The sequence below is a fragment of the Chenopodium quinoa genome, unplaced genomic scaffold (assembly GCF_001683475.1).
Source record: "Chenopodium quinoa cultivar QQ74 unplaced genomic scaffold, ASM168347v1, whole genome shotgun sequence".
Classification (NCBI taxonomy): Eukaryota; Viridiplantae; Streptophyta; class Magnoliopsida; order Caryophyllales; family Amaranthaceae; genus Chenopodium; species Chenopodium quinoa.
Genome location: NW_018744855.1, coordinates 633,246 through 655,213, shown reverse-complemented (window position 1 = coordinate 655,213; position 21,968 = coordinate 633,246). Strand labels below are relative to the sequence as shown.

Sequence of the window (21,968 nt, the reverse complement as noted above, 5' to 3'; positions counted from 1 at the left end):
TCATCGGGTTTGGTTTTGGGGAGACACAAATGGGTGTCTACAACACCGAGTCCCAAAACCTTAAAAATTTCGCAAAATACGTGGATATTAGTCTTCAATTTTAGAATTTTTTTGACTTTTTTCGCTCGGAAATAAAAATTGCCAAAATGTTTACCTTGGTACCTAATACCCTCCGAGAGTTTAATTGGCTGGGTAGAACCATCCAATTTGCCTTAAAACGACCAATTTACCGGTTTACAGTACAGCTTGCATCGATTTCATTAACTCAAGCCTACCACAAACATTTATTACAACATATAATGATCATATATGGTTCTAAATGGCATTATATGATCCTGAGATTTTATAAAATCTCAAGGATTTTCGATACCGAACCTTGAAACCTCCAAAATTTCTCAAAAAGAGTGGATGTCAATTTTGGAATTTTTTAACTTTTTTTCGCGTGTAAATAAAAATTGTCGAAATGTTTACCATGGTCTCTAGCTAATACAATCCAGGATTCCAATTAGGTGGGTGGAACTATCCAATTTGCCTTTAAAGGGCGAATTTACCGGTTTACAACTTGCACCGATTTCATTCAATCAAGCCTACCACGAACATTTATGAAAACTATATTGATCATTTATGGTTTAAAACAATATTATTTGACCCCGAGATGTATCCCCTAAAATCTCAAATCTTTTCGACACCGGGCCCGAAACCTAAAAAATTTCTCAAAACGAGTGGATATTAGCCTTTTCATTTTGGAAATTTTGTTTAAAAATTTCTCCCGAAAATACAAATTGCCTAATTTTTTACCATGATCCCTAATACCCTCCGATAGTCCAATTGGGTGGGTGGAGCCACCTATTTGCTTCTAAACGGCCAATTTACTGGTTTACAACTTGCACCGATTTCATTAAGTCAAGCCTACCACGAACATTTATGACAAAAATAATGATCATAAATGGTTCCAAACGACATTATATGACCCGAGATATATTTCCTAAAATCTCAAGTCTTTTCGACACCGTGTTCCGAAACCTCCAAAATTTCTCAAAAAACGTGGATACTAGCCTTAATTGTTTGAATTTTTTTGACTTTTTTCGCCCGTAAATAAAATTTGCCGAAATGTTTACCATGGTCTTTAGTATCCTTTGGGGGTCTAATTTGATTGGTGGAACCATCCAATTTGCCTTTAATCGACCTATTTACCGGTTTACAAGTTGCACCGATTTCATTAACTCAAGCCTACCACGAACATTTATGACAACATATAATGATCATTTATGGTTCCAAAAGGTATTATTTGACCCCGAGATGTATCCCTAAAATCTCAAGGATTTTCGACACCGGGCCTCGAAACTCCTTAATTTCTCAAAAAACGTGGATATTAGCCTTCAATTTTGGAATTTTTTTGACTTTTTATTAGCCTGTAAATACAAATTGCCGAAATTTTTATTATGGTGCCTAATATCCTCCTGGATTACAATTAGGTGGGTGGAATCATCCAATTTGCCTTCAAATGGTGAATTTACCGGTTTACAACTTGCACCGATTTCATTAACCTAAGCCTACCACGAACATTTATGACAACATATAATGATCACTTGTGGTTTAAAACAGTATTATATGACCCTGAGATGTCCTAAAATCTCAAAGCTTTTCAACATCGGTCCATGAAACCTCAAAATTTTCTCAAAAGCGTGGATATTAGCCTTCAATTTTGGATTTTTTTAACTTTTTTTCGACCAAAAATAAAAATTTCTAAAATGTTTACCATGGTTCCTAATACCCTATGATAGTCCAATTAGGTGGGTAGAACCATCTAATTTGCATTTAAACGACCAATTTACCGGTTTACAACTTGCATTTATTTCATTAACTCAAGCCTACCGCGAACATTTATGACAACATATTGATAGGCGGTCGCAAACCTAACAAAAATAACCGAACTACCTCTACTATGTAGTTGAGCAAGTAAGGGTCGAATCCCAAGAGTCTAAGGACTATTTAATTAAACAGACTCAAATTAATACTAAGCAAGTAACCAATCAATATCGAGAAATCTATACTTGAACAATTACAAACTATCAAGCAACGAGAATTATAATATTAAATTAAACAAGAACTAAGAAATCTAAGATTAAGTATCCCCACTAATATGAATCAATGTAATAGAACATTCCCTTTCCCTCAATTAAATCAATAAATAAATATTTCACATGACAGGTGCTCCCTTAAGAGTTTCTTTCGATCAACTAATAGCTTCCCTAACATGCAATCATACCTATTTTCATGGAATCATACATATTAAAGACATTAAGAACGACATCCTATAGTCCTAGCAAGAACAATTAATTATTTTCATGCATAAAGGCTCTTACTTTTAATTAGGGTTCTAAAATCAATTAAGAATCAACTTTCGTTGTAGACCTAATTACATTCAATAATACTATTCCTAGTTAATCATTGATAATAAAACCAACCCTAAAAAGAGGAATTATAAATTAATTAAATTGGAAATTGGGAATCAAATTACAAATTAATCCATATTAGGGTTCAACCTAACTCTAGATTATGAAACTACTCACACATGATGATTAAAATAACAAGACAAATAATTAAAGAAAACATAATAACAATGGAAATTAAAGAGAATAAGGAAAAGAAATTAATACTTGAATTAAATTGATGAAATTACAATCATGAATGTAAAGAACAATGGGACTCCAAAACCCACGTCCAGGAGCAGCCAAAGAGAATGAAAAATAATATTTTCCCCTCCTCTTATTAAAGTCTGTATCGAGCTATTTATTTGCTAGGATTATTATAAGAGTTTGACTAGGATTTAGACGCCTAAATCATTAGTAAACGTACAAATTCGCTATACCAAAGATCGGGCACAACCACGTTGCGTCATGCGATAATATGCTACACCTTGGTTGCGGACTAGGCTGCCCCATACCATTAAATTGCTTGCAAATCAAGTGGCCACAACTTAGTTGCGGTATATCTAGTGATCCCCACTAGCAGGTTGCGTAGGCTTTCATAGTCAACGTTTGGTGAAGCTTTTCTCCAATGTAGACACTCGTAGATTACCCAAACTTGATCAACATCCAATAAACTCTAATTGCGCATCTTCAATAATCCTAGAATCGTTCACTAAATCCAACAAAAAAAAAAGTAAAACACACCTAGGAAGGGCAACAATGGAATATAAAGGATAGATAAAAGCTCTAAGGGGGCGTTTGGTTCAAACAATGGTATGGGTTTGGAATGAGGAATGAAACCTGGGTGCTATGGGGTTGGAACTTGATACTTGATTTCATGTGTTTGGTTTTTATCTAGGAATGATAGTTTTCCTTTTAATTATGGGTATGAGCCATACCCACCTCCCCCTTGGGTTTCAAAAACCCATACCTTGGGGGTTTGAGGTATGGGTTTGAAAAATGAAATTTCAAGAAACCCATACCTAATATGCTTGAACCAAACACCCCCTAAAAGATTAAATACATAGAGAAAATACGATGAAAACACATGAATATAAAATATAAAAGTGAGTACATAAACGTGTTATCATATATAATGGTCATTTATGGTTTCAAACATCATTATATGAACCCGAGATGTATCTAATAAAATCTCTTTTTTTTTCGACACCTGGCCCCGAAACCTTCGAAATTTCTCAAAAAGCATGGATATTAGCCTTCAATTTAGGAATTTTTTGACTCTTTTTTGCCCGAAAATAAAAATTGCCGAAATGTTTAATATGTTCCCTAATACCCTCTGGGGTCCAATTGGGAGGGTGGAACCATCCAATTTGCCTTTAAACGACCAATTTACCGGTTTACAACTTGCACCGATTTCATTAACTCGAGCCTACAACGAACATTTATGAAAAAATATAATAATAATGATCACATATGGTTCCAAACGACATTATATGACCCCGATATGTATTCCCTAGAATTTCGAGACTTTTAGACACCGGGCCCCGAATACTCCAAAATCTCAAAAAGCGTGGATATTAGCCTTCAATTTTTTGAATTTTTTTACTTTTTTCGCTAGTAAATAAAAATTGCCGAAAATTTTACCATGGTCCCTAATACCCTTCGGGAGTCCAATTGTGTGGGTGGAACAATCCAATTTGCCTTTGAACGGGCTATTTACCGGTTTACAACTTGCACCGATTTCATTAACCCAAGCCTAGCTACCACGAGCATTTATGACAACATATAATGATCATTTATGGTTTAAAACAGTATTATATGACCCCGAGATTTATCCCCCGAAATCTCAAAACTTTTCGACCCCGGACCCCGAAACCTCAAAAAAATTTCAAAAACCGTGGATATTAGCCTTCAATTTTGGAATTTTATGAATTTTTCTCCCAAAAATAAAAATTGCCGAAATGTTTACCATAATTGCTAATACCCTACTCCGGTAGTCCAATTAGATGGGTGGAACCATCCAATTTGCTTTTAAATGGCTAATTTACCGGTTTACAACTTGCACTAATTTCATTAACTCAAGCTTACCACGAACATTTATGACAACATATAATGGTCATTTATGGTTTCAAACGTCATTATATGACCCCGAGATGTATCTAATAAAATCTAATTTCTTTTCGACACCTGGCCTCGAAACTTTCGAAATATCTCAAAAAGCGTGGATATTAGCCTTCAATTTAGGAATTTTTTGACTTTTTTCGCCCGGAAATAAAAATTGCCGAAATGTTTACCATGGTCCCTAATATCCTCTGGGAGTCCAATTGGGTGGGTGGAACAATCGAACCTGCCTTTAAACGACCAATTTACCGGTTTACAACTTGCATCGATTTCATTAACTCAAGCCTACAACGAACATTTATGAAAAATAATGATCACATATGGTTCCAAACGACATTATATGACCCCGGGATGTATTCCCTATCTAGAATTTCGAGACTTTTAGACACCGGGTCCCGAAGACTTCAAAATTTCTATAAAAGCATATATTATCCTTCAATTTTTGAATTTTTTGACTTTTTTCGCACGTAAATCAAAATTTCCGAAATGTTTACCATGGTCCCTAATACCCTCCGGAAGTCAAATTGTGTGGGTGGACCCATCCAATTTGCCTTTAAATAGCCTATTTACCGGTTTACAACTTGCACCGATTTCATTAACTCAAGTTTACCAAGAACATTTATGAAAACATATAATGATCATATATGATTCCAAACGGCATAATATGAACCTAAGATGTAATCCTAAAATTTTAAGGCTTTTCGACACCGGGATTCGAAATTTCTAAAATTTCTTAACAATCATGGATCTTAGACTTTAATTTTTGAATTTTTTGACTTTTTTTCGCCTGAAAATTAAAATTGCCGAAATGTTTACCATGATCCCTAATACCCTTTGGGAGGCCAATTGGATAGGTGGAACCATCCAATTTGCCTTTAAACGGACAATTTACCGGTTTACAACTTGCATCGATCTCATTAACTCAAGCCTACCACAAACATTTATGACTACAAATAATGATCATATACGGTTCCAAACGGCATTATATGACCCCAAGATGTATCCCCAAATTCTTAAGGCTTTTCGACACCGTACCGAGCCCCGAAATCTCCAAAATTACTCAAAAATTATGGATATTAGCCTTCAATTTTGGAATTTTTTGACTTTTTTTCGCCCGCAAAATAAAAAATTTCCGAAATGTTTACCATGGTCCCTAATACCCTTCGGGCGTCGAATAGGGTGGGTGGAACTATCCAATTTTCCTTAAAACAACCAATTTACCAGTTTAAAACTTGCACTGATTTCATTAACTCAAGCCTACCACGAACATTTATGACAACATATAATGATCATAAATGGTTCCAAATGGAATTATATGACCCCGAAATGTATTCCCTATAATTTCAATACTTTTTCGACTCTGGGCCCCAAAACCTCTCAAATTTGCAACATGCGAGGATATTAGACTTCAATTTTGGAATTTTTTGACTTTTATTCGCCCGGAAATAAAAATTGCCGTAATGTTTCCAATGGTCCCTAATACCCTTCGGGAGTACACATGGCTGGGTGGAACCATCCAATTTGCCTTTAAACAGCCGATTTACCGGTTTACAACTTGCACCGATTTCATCAACTCAAGCCTACCACGTACATTTATGACAACAAATAATGATCATATATGGTTCCAAACGACTTAATAAGACCCCAAATGTATTCCCTACAATTTCAAAACTTTTCGATACAGGACCCCGAAACCTCCAAAATTTCTCAAAAAGCGTGGATATTGAACTTTAATTTTGGAATTTTTTTACTTTTTTTTGCCCGGAAATAAAATTTGTCGAAATGTTTACCATGGTCACTAATACACTCCGGGGGTCCAAAAGGGTGTGTGGAACCATCCAATTTTCCTTTGAACAGCCAATTTACTTATTTACGACTTGCACCGATTCATAAACTCATGCCTATCACGAACATTTATGACTTCTCTAAAATCTCAATTTTTTTCGACACCGTACCCCACCTTAAAAACTTCTCAAAAAGCGTGGATATAAGCATTCAAGTTTGGAATTTTTTTACTATTTTTCGCTCGAAAATAAAATTTGACGAAATTTTTACCATGGTCCCTAATACCCTTCGGGCCTCCGGGAGTCTAATTGATTGGGTGTATCCATCCAATTTGCCTTTAAATGACCAATTTACCGGTTTATAACTTAAACCGATTTCATTAATTCAAGCCTACCACTAACATATATGACAACATATAATGATCATAAATAGTTCAAAACGGCATTATATGACCCCCAGATGTATTCCCTAAATTCTCAAGACTTTGCGATATCGGGCCCCGAAACCTCCAAAATTTCTCAAAAAGCAAGGACAGTTAGCCTTCAATTTTGGAAAATTTTGACTTTCTTTCGCCAGAAAATAAAAATTGCCGAAATTTTTATCATGGTACCTAATACCCTCCGGTCATCCAATTTGCCTTTAAACGGCCAATTTACTGGTTTATAACTTGCACCGATTTCATTAACTCAAGCCTACCACGAACATTTATGACAAAAAATAATGATCATATATGGTTCCAAATGACATTATATAACCCCGAGATGTATTCCTTAGAATCTCAAGGCTTTTCTATACCGGGCCTCGAAACCTACAAAATTTCTCAAAAAGCGTGGATATTAGCCTTAATATTGGAATTTTTAGACTTTTTTTCTCCTGTAAATAATAATTGCCGAAATTTTTACCATGGTCCCTAATATCCTTTGAGAGTCCAATTGGGTGGGTGGAACCATCCAATTTGCCTTTAAACGGCCTATTTATCGGTTTATAACTTGCACCGATTTCATTAACTCAAGCTTACAACATACATTTGTGACAACAAATATTGATCATATATGGTTTTAAACGGCATTAATTGACCCCGAGATGCATCCCTTAGAATTTCAAGACTTTTCAACACCGGGCCCCGAATCCTCCAAAATTTCTCAAAAAGCGTGGATAATAGCCTTCAATTTTGAAATTTTTGACTTTTTTTTCGCCCGAAAATAAAAATTTCCGAAAGTTTTACCATGGTTCCTAATACCGTCCGGAAGTCCCATTGGGTGGGTGGAACCATCCAACTTGCCTTTATACGACTAATTTACCGGTTTAAAACTTGCACCGATTTCATTAACTCAAGGCTACCACGAACATTTATAATAACAAATTATGATCATATATGGTTCCAAATATCATCATATGACCCCGAGATGTATTTCCTAAAATTTCAAGACTTTTTGACACCGGGCCCTGAAACCTCAAAAATTTCTCAAAAAGTGTGGATATTAGTCTTCAATTTTGAAATTTTTTAATTTTTTTCGCCCGAAAATAAAAATTTCCGAAATGTTTACTATAGTCTCTTATACCCTCCGGGAGTCCAAATGGGTGGGTGGAACCGTCCAATTTGCCTTTAAACGACCGATTTACCGGTTTACAACTTGCACCGATTTCATTAATTCAAGCATACCACGAACATTTATGACAACAAATAATGATCATATATGGTTCCAAATGGCATTATATGACCCCGAGATGTATCCCATACAATTTCAAGACTTTTCGACACTGGGCCCTGAAACCTCCAAAATTTCTCATAAAATGTGGATATTAGCCTTCAATTTTTGAATTTTTTGACTTTTTTTTCGCCCGAATATAAAAATTGCCAAAATGTTTACCATGGTCCCTAATATCCTCCGAAAGACCAATTGGGTGTGTGAAACCGTTCAATTTGCTTTTAAACGGCCAATTTACCGGTTTACAACTTGCAAGTTGCAACGATTTACCGGTTTACAATGACCAATTTAATTAACTTGCGCTGCACCCTACTTGAACCAAAATTGACCAAAACCCATTTTAACCCGTCAAAACCCGAATTTAACCCGACTTGTTACGAACCTGACCTGAATTCAACTCGACCTGTTCCTAACCTGTTACAAACCCGACTTGTTATTGACCTGACCCAAATTCAACCTGACTTGTTATTAACCCGACCCGAATTTTACCAAACCTATTACTTACCCAACACAAAAATTCAACCTAATCTGTTACTAACCCGAATTGAAATTAACACGACTTGTTATTGACCCGACCTAAATTCAACCCAAATTGTTCCTGTCCCGATTTCAAATTACCTTAAATGCAATTTAGACCACCTTATTATTGTTGATCAAAGCATTTTGTCTTGGGAGACCAAGTCGGTCCAGGCCAGCAAAAGAAAAGAGCATCATCCTCAAATTTAAGAGTTAAATATATAGTATATATTTGTTGTATGGTCAAAGGAGATAATTATCTTCCTAAATTATAAACTATAGTTCTCTAGTATATTGACATATATATTATAGCCAAAGGAAATAATTAGCTTGATAAAAATGATAATTATCTATTTATAGTTAATAGAACTCGAATATGACTTTACTTGGAAATGATCCCACCTGATTGTAACCTACAAATTATTGACTTGAACATAACTCGACTTGAATCCGAGAATGACCCGACTTGGAAATGACCCAAAATGATTATAACCCGCAAATTATTAACTTGAACCGAACCCGACTTGAACCAGAGAATGACCCGACTTGAAAATGACCCTGCCTGATTATGATCCGCAAATTATTTACTTGAACCCAACCCGACTCAAACCCGAGAATGACCCGACCTGATTTTAACCCGCAAATTATTGACTTGAACCGAATCCGACTCGAACCCAAGAATTACCCTAACCCGTGAAAACCCGAATTAAATCTGACCTATTGTTCACCCGACCCAAATATAACCCGACTTGTTATTAACTCGACCCAAACCCGATAAGAAGTATGACCCAACGTGACCCGACTCAAGCATGATCCAACCCAAACCCGACCTGAATCACATTATACTAAGTGGCCTGGATTAGCTTTGTTGTCAAATACCTCCAAAATAAAAAAAATAAAAAATAAAAAATAAAAAATAAAGGATGGAATCACATTATACTGCGTATTATTATTTTACTGTCATAACAATATAATTGATACCATCCACTTCAATGACATACTTATAAAACAATATAAATGAAGTAAGGAGGGAGTTATCCCAAAGTTTTAATCCGTAATGACATGAAGCTAAGTCTTCTCTAAATCGAGTTATAATCTCATGAATCTTAAGCTTGATTTAGCATCGTCATAGTCTCCTGATTCTTAGACGTCTATTGGTGTGGCTCAAGTCGTTCCAAGCATAATATATGTGTTGTTGACCTGTTGGTGAAGCGGTAGGAGCCTCGACATATATGTGTTGCTGCTGCTGCTGCTGCTGCTGTTGTTTTTCGTTGCTGTTGTTGCTGCTGCTGCTGCTCCCGCTGTTGCTGTCATAATTATAATCATCATCATAATATGGATATGGAGGATCGTTAGAGGCATAGAAAGAATCAGCTTGAGAGTAATCAAGCGAGTGATGATGAGCTTTGTAAATTTGGAAGAGAGGACAACAATAGGTGATAAAAAATGCAACAGCCAACAAACAGAAAATAACCACCCCTGTACGAATTCCTTTCCTATGGCGAGGCGGTGACAGAAGCAAAGGCTCATTGTTACTCCCTTGGTTTTCCATATCAACATCAGCTATCTTCAGGTATAATTGCTTTGTTTCCATACTTGAGATCCTAAAGCTAAGTAATCTGATACCGTGATACGAATGACAAATATAGACGAGGAATAATAACGAGTTTGTTGGTTAAACTCCTATTCCTAGAAGGATTATATTTCGTGTAATCCTATCTATTTCATGAGTGTTGGGACTTTCCTTGCTTCTTTCCCACGTTTTTAAAGAAATTTTCGGTGAGGCCAATTTTGTGGAGATATAAAGGATGATTGGAATAACAAATAAAAGTTGTAATTGATGGATATCTTTGGCGTAAAGGGTTAATATAAACCTACAAAAAAAGTGGGTAATTAAGGTAAGGTAGACTAACTAACATGCACGAAACAACCCCATGAAGACGACGTTCTGACTGTAAAGGGTTGGATTCATAAACCTTGTACTCACTGCAGTTTTTGGCTCTACTTATTTGTGTCATTGTTTTCCTGTATTACTTTCGCAGTTGTTGGACATTTGGTACCTTCTGTTGTTCAACGACTGCATTATTTAATTAGATATCGACCAATCTAAGCTTATCTTATTCATTGACTATTAACTAATTTAATGCCATAATTGCATCACATTCAACAATATGACCCTATTTGGTTTGATGTAAAAGGTTTTCATGGAAAATGAATTTTTCCATTTTTTTTCTCATTTTCCTTTGTTTGGTTTATTAAGGAGTGGAAAACAATTTTTCAAGGGTGGAAAATTCCATCCTTAATGATGGAAAACATTTTCCTTCTAAAAACAAGGGAAGCCACATTTTCCTCTCTCCTTCTTACCTCTTTTTTTACTTCCCTCTCATTCATCCTTACATTTTCACTCTTATTTTGTATTTTTCTTGGACTTTTCTTGTATGCAACCAAACAAAGAAAAACTAATTTGCAATTGTGTTTTTCCTTGAAAATATGTTTTCCATGAAAACTAATTTTCCATTGAAAATATTTTACATTAAACCAAACAAACAGGGCCTATATGTAATCTAATTTTACATAGTTCCTTACATTTATATACAATCATACTTCTTTAAATAGACCTTTACTTTTTATATTTCCCTTTTTCAAGGAATTCTCCGGTTAATGAGGCCAGAACTAATTTTTGTTTCTATTCTAAAACATTGGATTTCAATAAATTGCTTTATAAATGCAAACAGACATAATAATATTACTATTATTAATAAAACCAAGAACACAGGATATATGGAGTACAATGTTCACAGATGACGATCCAAAAACATGGATGTCTAATCAAGGGCTATAAGAGGAAACAGAGGTAAAACATATTTACAACAAACATTATCTGCTACAGTCCAATAATTTCTGATACACTGCATAATACATTTGCACAACTCAGTGGCAAACAAGCAGATTTCAGGAAGTTGACCAGATCTTTTTCCAATATTCCATGATCACCCAGGGTTGTCTCGACTCTGGAGACCACAAAAAGATTTTGAAAGGAAAACTCTGGACCAATGCCCAGTATATGACTAGAGTTGAAATTATGTAGCAATTCTATGATTCATAGATGGAAACCTGCATATTCCCTCCTAGACCTCGATCTTATCCCTGGTATCTCAGGCTCCATGAACTTAGTTGGTGCACCAACCACTGTACCTTGCAAAGTGACTGCACGACTGAATGTTGGTGGAGATTGACCCTACTAAAATATGAAGTTGCTAATTTGCTCATTCTTTCCTCTTCCAGCACTTCGCCGGAAGATGTATGCTCCATCTTCTGCATCTGCATTCAAGCAATTCATCCTATGCCTGAATCGATAAATCAGGAGTTAGTTTGATATATTCATGAAGAGATTCATTCAAATGACAGAATCTGAATGCAGCTACACAGGAAGCACAGAATACTAACCATTCAAAATGATCCTCGCAGCAAATGGATCCCCAGACCATTGCAAGCCCACCTCCTTTCCTGTACTTGACAAGGAGCTAATCACTACATGTTGGGCCAACAGATTAAACCAATCTCAAAAAGTTCAATGCGATATTCAACTAAGTCTCTTAGCTGTTAACCATAAAGCTGTGACATGCATAGGCAGTGCTTGAAATTCTTCTAGATATGGATGAGTGAAATTTTCACTCTTTCATCAATCCAGCACATCCATCCTAACTTTTTAAATTTTTACTCTAGTTAATTTGGATTCATGCACATTTTTGGATGCCAGACTTTTGGCAAGGAGATTGACTAAGCATTTAGATAGCAGACTAGCTGCTGGACACAGGACACAGGACTCATGCCCTTTTCAATCATGTTATATGATAAAAAATGCTCAAAACTTCAAGCCAAACTGAAATTGCCGGCTATGTTACTCAGACACGGATTAAGTGTCTACTTAGATACGAGTATCCAAGTATCGGACTCGGCCATTTTGTTGAAAAAAATATCTAGTTTTTAGTTAAAAATGAAGTGCCCAAGTAGAGTGTCGTGTCTTCGATACGACACTCAATTTTTGAGGTAAATGAGGGTGTCAAAGTAACAATCAAATCGGAATTAAAATTCAGAGGAACAATGTAAGGAAAATAGAACATACCATGTTGCAGTATACATATCATAGAACTTGTTGAATGCCTTGTCAAAACAGTAGTGGCAAGCTAAAAGATCCCTGACATCAATCACTTCACAAGTTGACTTGGAGCATTTGACCTATATGGAAGTAAAAGCTTGACTTATCTCAATACAGCAGAACTTAACCACATACTCTATATAAAATAGTCACTTGCAAGTGGCATTGTAACAACTTGGGAATTGACATATAAAACTATGTTTTAACATTATTCTCTCATGTGAGTTGGATCCAGTCATTCCCCTAAAGTTGAATGCAAGCAACAAGCAGAAAGACTATTTTGTACACAAATTCTCCATGTACTAAGATGAATAAACTGAGGCAGAAACAGTAACTTTCACTTTATAGACAAACTACAACCAGCAGAACCCAGATGACGTGTAAAAGTAATGCATGACAGAATTCGGCATAGTCTGGGATAAACATAGTCTCAAGAAAACTAATTTTTATTCTGTTGTCACAAGTGCGAAAGCTGAACAACCAGCACAATGACAAGTGCTACACATTAGCGGTAAAAAACAAGCAGCAGATTTTATCCTCTAAGCAAAATACATACCAAGCGCTCAAGTTTATGAGAGTATATATGTTGATGTGCAGGATGAGCTGATATATGCCCAGAGAGATGACCTGCACTGCAAAAGTTCTTAATGTCAGAGGACAGAGCAAGTAAGAGATCCTATATTCCTATTAAAGAATAATGCCTTAATTAAAGGATCTAGGACAATAAACAAGTGATGCACCAAATATAATTTTTTTTTTTAAACATGTCAAAGAAAAGTTAAATGATAATGGGGGCTTATTGAGCATGTATAGGCTCCTGAAGACTCAAACTTGAGGCTGAATCATAAATGGTTAAGTAGGTGCATGAGCACCCTCCTAGCTTAGGGATGTATCCACCACTCACAAAATATCATAAAACACAGGGATAGAGAACAAGCAGGCGAAAAAATTACAGCGTACAAAAAATAATTGCACTCTAATTTTGGAAATCGCTTGAAGATGTGACCAGCAAGAATCAGACCCAAAAGAGGCATTAGTCGATGAGTTGGTTCAGGCAGGTCAGAAACTTTGGGAATAGTACCATATTACCATATCACATAAAAGTTTCACATAATCATTTAAATATCATTAATACTGAGCTCAATGAAAATAATAATTGCTCCAGAATACCTGTCACAAATTATGGTACTGCAATCAAGGCATGTCGCCAAGGAGATAGAATTGCAGCATGCATTGCACTTAGCATTCACCAAGGTCTTGTTTATCTGGTGGCATCTGAAACATGATATTGACAGTAAGCTAATGTAGAAGGGAACGATTGGAAAAAAGAAAATGTATATATAAACAAGAAAAAAAAAACAATTATATACCCTCCTCTAATTCTAGATTCTCGTAAGCGTAATAGTAATGAAGAGTTGGAGGAGACTGGGCACTCCTCACATGTCGTGTTATAGACTACCACCTTTTATCAATCAGGTATCTACAAATAAACATAATGATAGGGTATGTTATTAAATTACAATGCTCCACAGCACCGAACTCCTAAATCTCAGAATTCCAATTTCTATTTTCAATTATATCTCTTGTTATTTTATAAATTATCTCTCTCTTCCCTTTCTCCTCCATTCCCCTTTACTATTATCAGATTTGCAAAGCTACAAAACTGCATATCTTTACCATCGATCAAGAATTTGAGCAAATAATAGATTGTAACTTTGTGAGACCCAAATTTTATAGAGAGCTTCCACCAATTACTGCGACATTCAGAAGACTGGCAAGCGGCAACATGTCAAATCGTGAGAGCGCCACACATGGCATGGAAAATTGGCAGATTGGAAGGCAGTGCAATCGTCTTTCTAAAGGCCCAAAGTGATCCCCAAAAGCTGCCCACCAAATCTATAATAAAAGCACTAGATACACCATAAATGTGCCAACAACTAAAGTTTACTACCTATTACTTGCTTTACTAAATAGTTGCACTATTTCTCTTTCGATGAACCATTATAATAATTTGATCATAATTTTATCAATGCATAATTAAAGATATTTATGGTCAAACTAGTTCATTGAAGACCATGAAAAGACAAATGTTGCATCTATTATGCAAAGAATAATCTCTTATGAAGTTAAGAGGTGGCAAAGAATTTTTCATTTATTATTTAAGTATTTAACAGGGTCAAAAATCAAAACCTGCCCATGCGATTAAGACAAGGGGAGGTGAAACAGTTATATTTCGTTTTAGATGTTAACATCCCCCCCTCCCCCCCCCCCCCCCCCCCCACAGTCCCAAAAAAAATAAAGTGGAAAAAAAGCATGAAAAAGAAGCATGACACTTCATGTAAAATTCTTCATTGATTTGATATGAGGTATGCAAGGGAATTTAAAGGGCATTAGTCATCTCGCACCTTCACAGGCTTCACTAAAACACTAATTGACTAATTGTTTGATGACGTTGATCAACATTATATTAAATCACAATCAACCACAATATCAGCAACAAAAAAAAATTAAAAAAATAAAAAAAGCAAACCTTCTGTACAGGAAAATTTCCTATAGAGATAACACAGAAAAATTCTTTTATAACAGCAGACACAAACCTTCTGTACAATTCACGAAGTTTTGCGGATATGAACACAGGTCTCTTCGGCTTAACTGCACCCTACATATTGTAGGAAGAGGAGTTTAAGGCACATAAAATGGTAAAATGATGTAGCATGCATAAAAGTCCTGAGATACATGCTATCAAACAAAGATTGAACAAAGCCAAAGAAGGGGAGAGAGAGAGAGAGAGAGAGAGAGAGAGAGAGAGAGAGAGAGAGAGGGGAACAAAGAAAGAGTGGCAGCATAAAGAGCACCTGACTGCAGATTCGAGTCAAATTTAAAGGTTGGAGGCAAGGTTTGGATACTAAACAATCTTCAGCAAGATGACCAGGTTTATTACACTTCCAGCTACAAAAAATAGTAGAGAGTCAAGACAAACTATGTAAGAAGCAGAAACAGAAGACATGATGATCTACAAGATCACAAGTTTCATGACCTAGAGGGAGCATCATTTATCATAACATCATGAGTCATGATAGCAAATTCAAAGGCACGAAGCAGGAAAGTCATAATTTCACAAGGAGACTAGTATCAGATTTTTCCATCACCGGCATCATTGCTTGTCACTTTATCAAGGCATAAAATTAATTGGTACTCTAATGAAAGGTTCTTTTTTTAAAAAAAAAAAAACATTTTTGACACTAAACAGGCCATGCTAAAAGACTTTGTGAAAAAGTTAAGATATTCTACATAATTGAAGAACTTTACCATTCATAAGTCGATAAGCAAGATCTCTTTGTAGCCCATCTATTGCGATCAAAGTCCCAAGTATCTTCTTGTAATTCAGATCGTAATAATGATCCTTGGGGTTCATATGTAGACAAAATCACTTCACTGTTAACAACACCCTGCATAAATCAGATTTCTGTTAAGACGATTTCTTCAAATTTGTCAGAGCCTAACTCAAAGAATAGATGGGCTGCTACCTCAGGAGGGCCATCATGCTTTTGCTTTAACAGCACAGCCTTGCAATCCATGCTACAAATGTCATCATCGGTCTGCCAAAAAACAATACACCCCAAATAAGCCAATGAGTGAAAGGAAAGCCGTGAAAAAGGTGTAAATAAGATTCAGGATGCAGAAAAAACATGAAGTCGTGGTCAAAATTCTACAATCTACATCATACCTCATCACAAATGTACTCCCCATATCTACCACAAATAACACAGACAGGTTCACCAGGTAGAGGAAATCGCTGCTCACTTCTACTTTTTGTATGATCTAAAATTCGATTAGGAATCCGTTAGTAGGTGAGAAAATGCAGTTAAGAAAACCTCATGACACAAGAATACCAGAACAGCGAACAGGCATTCTAAACTTAATGAAATGCTAGTCAGGTAGATAATCATGCCTCTAAAGTCTAAACTCTTAGGCTCCGTTTGTTTTAGGTGGATAGCTACTTTTTAGAGTAGGAAAACTAAACTCGTTTTGTAAAAAGGTGTGCCACATTTTCCTTGTTGTTCCTCACTTCTCTATTTCGATGCGTAAAAAAGAAAAGGAGCATCTGGGGCAAAAGTGAAGGAAAAAACACCTAAATTTGGGTGTCCTGATGGTTGTTTTGATATTGAAGGACAATCATCAGCTGATGCAAAAGAGAAAATAGATTAATTACAAGTTATGAATAACAGAAAAAATACAATTAAAGCAGACTGACTGTCACTTGTGTAATCCACCAATTGTAAAGCAGAAGCAGATGAACCCTGTCAATGTACATTAACGTAATATCAAAATACAATTATTTTCTGGGGTTAATCTCTGAGAAGAAGAAGAAGAATGAATTACCAGAATATCATCTGGGGTTAATTCCTGATACCCATGAGAAGAAGAAGCAGCAGCTTCTTGCCTGTCAAATAATTAATTGTAATTGAAATTGAATTCGAGGATGAAACATAGAACAACACCGTATTCATTGAAATCAAAGTAGACCTTCGTAAGTGGATGTAATCCTGGTGAGACATAGGGCCGTCAATATCATCATCGACTTCAATTTGGGATTGGCGTGGATTGGTGGATCGCTGACGACGTCGTTTAGGATTGACAGCGGGTGCCGGCGAATCGTTAGACGGCGTAGCATTACCAGCACCGGTGACGGCATTGTAAGCATGAAGATTCTGAAGAATGGAGGAGAGGCTGTAAGCTCTTTTGTAAGCAAATGAAGGGTTCTTGTACAAATTCGACCGATTCGACATCTTTCCCTTCACTCTACTTCTATCTCTACCCTTCTTTTACTCTCATGCCCTCATCTCCAATTTCCAACAACCTTAGGAAAGGAAATGAGGTCAAACAATAGACCCATTTCATCCAAATTTAGGGCATATTCAGCATTACTTCATCAATACTATACTATATAGGTTACTAAATTAATCACCAAAGTAATTACAAAAATAAAAATACATGTGTTGTGTCCGCATTTAAAAAATTTCCGCCAGAAATCTTTTATTTTTATTTAATTTTTTCCTTTAAAAAATAAGATAATTGATAAAAAATAAATAAATAAAGTTATACATCCTAAATAATACAGAGTAGAATAATAACAAATTTAAATAAATAAAATATTAAATGTATACAAAATCTGTAAACAAATACAAATTTATAGTAATATGTAAATATATTTTTTTTTTCTTGTTATGAATATTTGAGCGTTCCTCAGGCAAAAAACTATCCATCCATATACTATATACTAAAGTAATCACCGAATGGACACTTGACATTATTTTATTGTGGCACGCACTTTAAATATTATATTACTTTCTCCATCCTTAAATTAGAAGTCTATTTATCTTTATAATATGAGAACAAATACGGAGTATTAGAATTAGGCTTTTCATGGTAAACTAATTGTTAAATTAGTATGATTTTATGCTAACTTTCTTTTTAGCTATTTTATATCCCAATGGTTAGCTATTAGCTTGCTAATTAAATAAGCTTGACTTTCTCAATTAGCTTTAAAATTTAATTTTTTAATATATTAATCTTCTACAATTTTGAAAACTTTTTTCTCAAGTAAATTAGCTTGCCAAGGTAATTGTAATTTTTAGCTCCAATAGTCAAGTTAGTAGCTTAAAGCTTTTAAAAGTTGCAAGCAAGTCCCTAACTATAATCATTGGAGTTATTCTAATAAAGGGACAGGGGAGATATATTTACAAATTTATATATGAGAGAAAAACTTGGATTTTCTTCTCCAAAACCGATCCATATATTCGTATAACTAATCTCAATGGCTACGCATAAGGTTTGAGTTGGAAAAGTAAGCAAAAGGTGGCAGAGAAGCGAACACGATCAAGGAGGAGTATGTAAACAGTAGTAAAGTCAAAATATGTCAGCTAAAAAATGAAGGTAGTACAATTTAAAATTATCTTAAAATAAAACATTGATCTAATTTGAACTTTTTTTTTTCTAAATTTGGGGGAATTCAAGTTGTGTAAGGTAAATCCGTAAACATATCCCCTCTCACAATAAATAATTTTTCTTTTACTTTTTAAATAATAAAAGTGAAATCTTAAAGTGGCGCAGAAATCAATACATAAAGTTTTGAGAATAGATAAACTCAAGGGTTCGTTTGGCATTGTTGCGGTTTTCAGTTTTTTGATTTTTTGTATTTTAAAAGTGTATGATATATGTCATATAATGAATAAAAAATTAGTCAAACTTATTAATATCATGCTAATTTTAAAAATTGACAACAGAAAAGTGAAAACACTTTTTTCTTGTTTCTTGTTTTTGATTTTTTGTTTTCAAAAAAACTGAAAACTCAAAACAAAAAATAATGTCAAACAAGCCGAAATGTTGGTTTCCTCGTAAAAATAAGTTAAACCAAACCAGGCCTTAGGTAACCATTTACTTACAAAGTCAAAGTTAGTGTTGGGGTTGACAATTTCAGAAGTGAAAAAGAAACAAGTAAGAAGGGGCGGGGGCGCGTGAAGGAGTCTTGGAGGAGGGGTCATATCATCACCATTCACCATTCACCATTCACCGGCAGCAGGAAGAGGGAAAACTAAATAAATTGCTCTTGCTTGGGTGAGGGGTCATTGCTTCTACGAGTATTACTTAAACCCCATACCAATTTCACATCTTTCTCAAATCTAATTTTTGTTCGGAAATTGAAATCCCACTGGTTTTGTAAACCCTAAATTAGATACAGATGGCTGGTATCATAAGATCAAGCTTGTCATTCATAGTGGGAACAGTATTCGGCGTTTATGTGGCTCAAAATTACAACGTCCCCAACATGAGGAAGCTTGCTGATACTGGTATGGCTATGTTCAACCACCTTGAGCAAACTTATCGCAAACCCAAGAAGCGCGGGGAAGAGGACGATCACTAATTTACCTGTAATTTTTCTTCTCTTTTTCCTTTTTTTTTTTTATTTATTTTATTTCACTGTAAACTACTTGGACATCATTTATGGTTTTTCCCTTTGATTAATTATACCAACTCTTGATTTATCTTTCTGGATTTTCAAGATTGATAGTTTTGGTTTTATGTGTTCAATGTGGCGCATTTTTAAATCTTAATCGTGTTAACGCTTCACATTTCTGATTGATTAAGTTTGCCAACACTCTAATTTGATATAGTCGTGTCCATCACTACTGATTAATTGATGGGTTTCAAGGGATTATAGATTTATAGAATACTGAAACTTCCAAGTCCATTGTATACCTATGTTACATGTATTATAGCCCCATTTACAATATTAATGGACTAATGGCTGTCGAATGTGCTGTGTTTTAAAATTTTACAAGCACTTCCAATGGCCTGAAAGTTGGGACTATCGACTCATATAGGTAATCCGAAGAGGATGTAGCTTATACATGGAAAGCTAGCAAAATTAAATCAGACTGAATCTTATGATTGGAAGATTAACTGTTACACCTCTTTCGATTGTTACTTTATACACTTAGAATTCACAGGACATGTACATAAATCAGATACGCATAGCACAATACTACTTAGGTTCGACAGTGGAGTGCAACTGTCACAGAGACTGCTCTTGGTGGATTGGTGGGAAGGAAGCTGTATACCTGAATTTGACTCAAGTCCAAGGGTACTGTATTGGTGGATGTTGGAATGAACTCCCTGGAATTGCTTATTACAGATTACTGGTCCAGCGCTATGACCTGATCCAAATTCCAGAGGATCAGGCCTACCATTCTCCTTCGCCAATGCTTACCTAAAACATAAATACATAACTCCCTTCCAAGCTGAGGTTACATGCATTGTTTATTACCCTGTCAAGGCAGGAGGCCCTAGGGTGAAGTAAGTGCCAAAATGCCTCACACTTGGTTTGGATGAGAGGACATGGAAGTAGAGGGAAAATTGGGAAAGGCCGAAAGGGAGATCTTGTTTGGACAAGGGTTGAAGGGAGGAAGGGGATTTTCCCTTCCGGTAAACACCGTGCCTCCGAATTTAGAGAGATTTGAAGGGAAAATGGTCAGTGTTGGTTTTAGTACTGTGTAAATTTAAACCTTGTTTCGCTGTTAGCTGGGAGCTTATGTCCCATTCTACTTTATAATTTTATATTGTGTCCTTGAAAGAGTTGACATTGTTACATTAATCGACTATGTTTTGTGTGTTGCTGGACTGCCGGAGAGTGTTTATTTGTTGATGTCTTGGGTATGGCCTTGTGCTCATGTCTGCTAGGAGATGCATGATACTACTGATTTACTGGGTACTGACCACTGTGTTTACCCTAGTATTTTTGCATATATCTGACTGTAATACTGATGCCATGAGCTTTACAGCAAATAGATATTGGGTAGTGGCATAGCAAACAATGTCTTCTGTTATACAGAAAAGACCAACTCTTGTCCAAAACGGTTTGATAACTAGCCCAGATGTGTTGCCTTTTAAAAAAAAAAAAATTGTTGTGATCAACTCTAGCAGAGTCTACTAGCATAATCAGTGTGCTATCATTGATTCAAAACTTGATAGTAGACCCTGCTAGAGTTGATCACAACACCTCCCCTTCTGAATGTAGTTGTCTTCACCACATTAAATTACATCACTAATTTGGGTTTGAGGGACATGTAAAGAGTGAATTATCTAAGTGAAACGAGATGCCGGACCTCTGATTATCAATGTCATTCCGAAACAGGGACATGTAAAGGCCAGCCAGAACTGCAGCTGCTTGAAACAGTTACTACATGATTCTTGCTCCTATTTAAAGCTTTCGTTTACAGAATATAAGTACTCCTTGATCATTGTTGAGCTGTTACTCCATATTTGTTTTTGTGGCTTTGTGGCACATGTATGAGAACATTCAAAGATTGTAATGTTGCAGTCTTGCAGAATCCTTGATCAATAATATCAATACAGTATTTATTGTTTTTACATTATGAATTCTCAAAGTATGCGTTACATTGTACTCTCTAGTTATTTTTGGTCTATAGCTTCATATTCTTAAGTACTCGTATATCTTTTCTTCACAAATGACTATACGCCTATAAGTACTGGCAGTAGTTCATCTTCCTACTCTTATCCAGACACTATTCGTACCATCTAGAATCAGTTCTACACCCAGATACAACACGTCAAACCGATATACGTACTCCTTATTGCTGGCGAGTTGAAAAAGTGCATTACAATCGATATAAACTAAATTTCAGCCCACTTGAATAAGATACTACGTATCATTTATTTAAAGTC

At 35.6% G+C, this 21,968-nt stretch overlaps 2 protein-coding genes across 4 annotated transcripts; one reads left to right on the top strand and one right to left on the bottom strand.

Annotated features, from left to right (window-relative positions):
- Positions 1-11,301: 11,301 nt before the first annotated feature.
- LOC110704641 lies at positions 11,302-17,644 on the bottom strand. Of its 3 annotated transcripts, none has more exons than XM_021882458.1 (14): positions 17,250-17,644; positions 17,106-17,166; positions 16,978-17,023; positions 16,855-16,905; positions 16,450-16,544; positions 16,250-16,321; positions 16,032-16,171; positions 15,578-15,671; positions 15,320-15,381; positions 13,893-13,997; positions 13,279-13,354; positions 12,690-12,802; positions 12,011-12,070; positions 11,302-11,910 (listed from the first exon to the last, which is right to left on the bottom strand). In XM_021882458.1, exons 1-14 carry the CDS (start codon positions 17,510-17,512, stop codon positions 11,805-11,807), a joined length of 1,344 nt encoding a protein of 447 aa, XP_021738150.1. In that variant the 5' UTR covers positions 17,513-17,644; the 3' UTR covers positions 11,302-11,804. The 3 variants fall into 3 exon arrangements, with proteins under 3 accessions (XP_021738150.1, XP_021738151.1, XP_021738152.1); XM_021882459.1 differs by having other exon boundaries at positions 16,984-17,023; XM_021882460.1 differs by lacking the exon at positions 16,855-16,905.
- A 1,561-nt stretch (positions 17,645-19,205) lies between these two features.
- Positions 19,206-21,653, top strand: LOC110704640. The gene is made up of 2 exons (XM_021882456.1): positions 19,206-19,654; positions 21,418-21,653. The coding sequence occupies exon 1, from the start codon at positions 19,465-19,467 to the stop codon at positions 19,645-19,647; it is 183 nt and encodes a 60-aa protein (XP_021738148.1). The 5' UTR covers positions 19,206-19,464; the 3' UTR covers positions 19,648-19,654; positions 21,418-21,653.
- Positions 21,654-21,968: the final 315 nt, after the last annotated feature.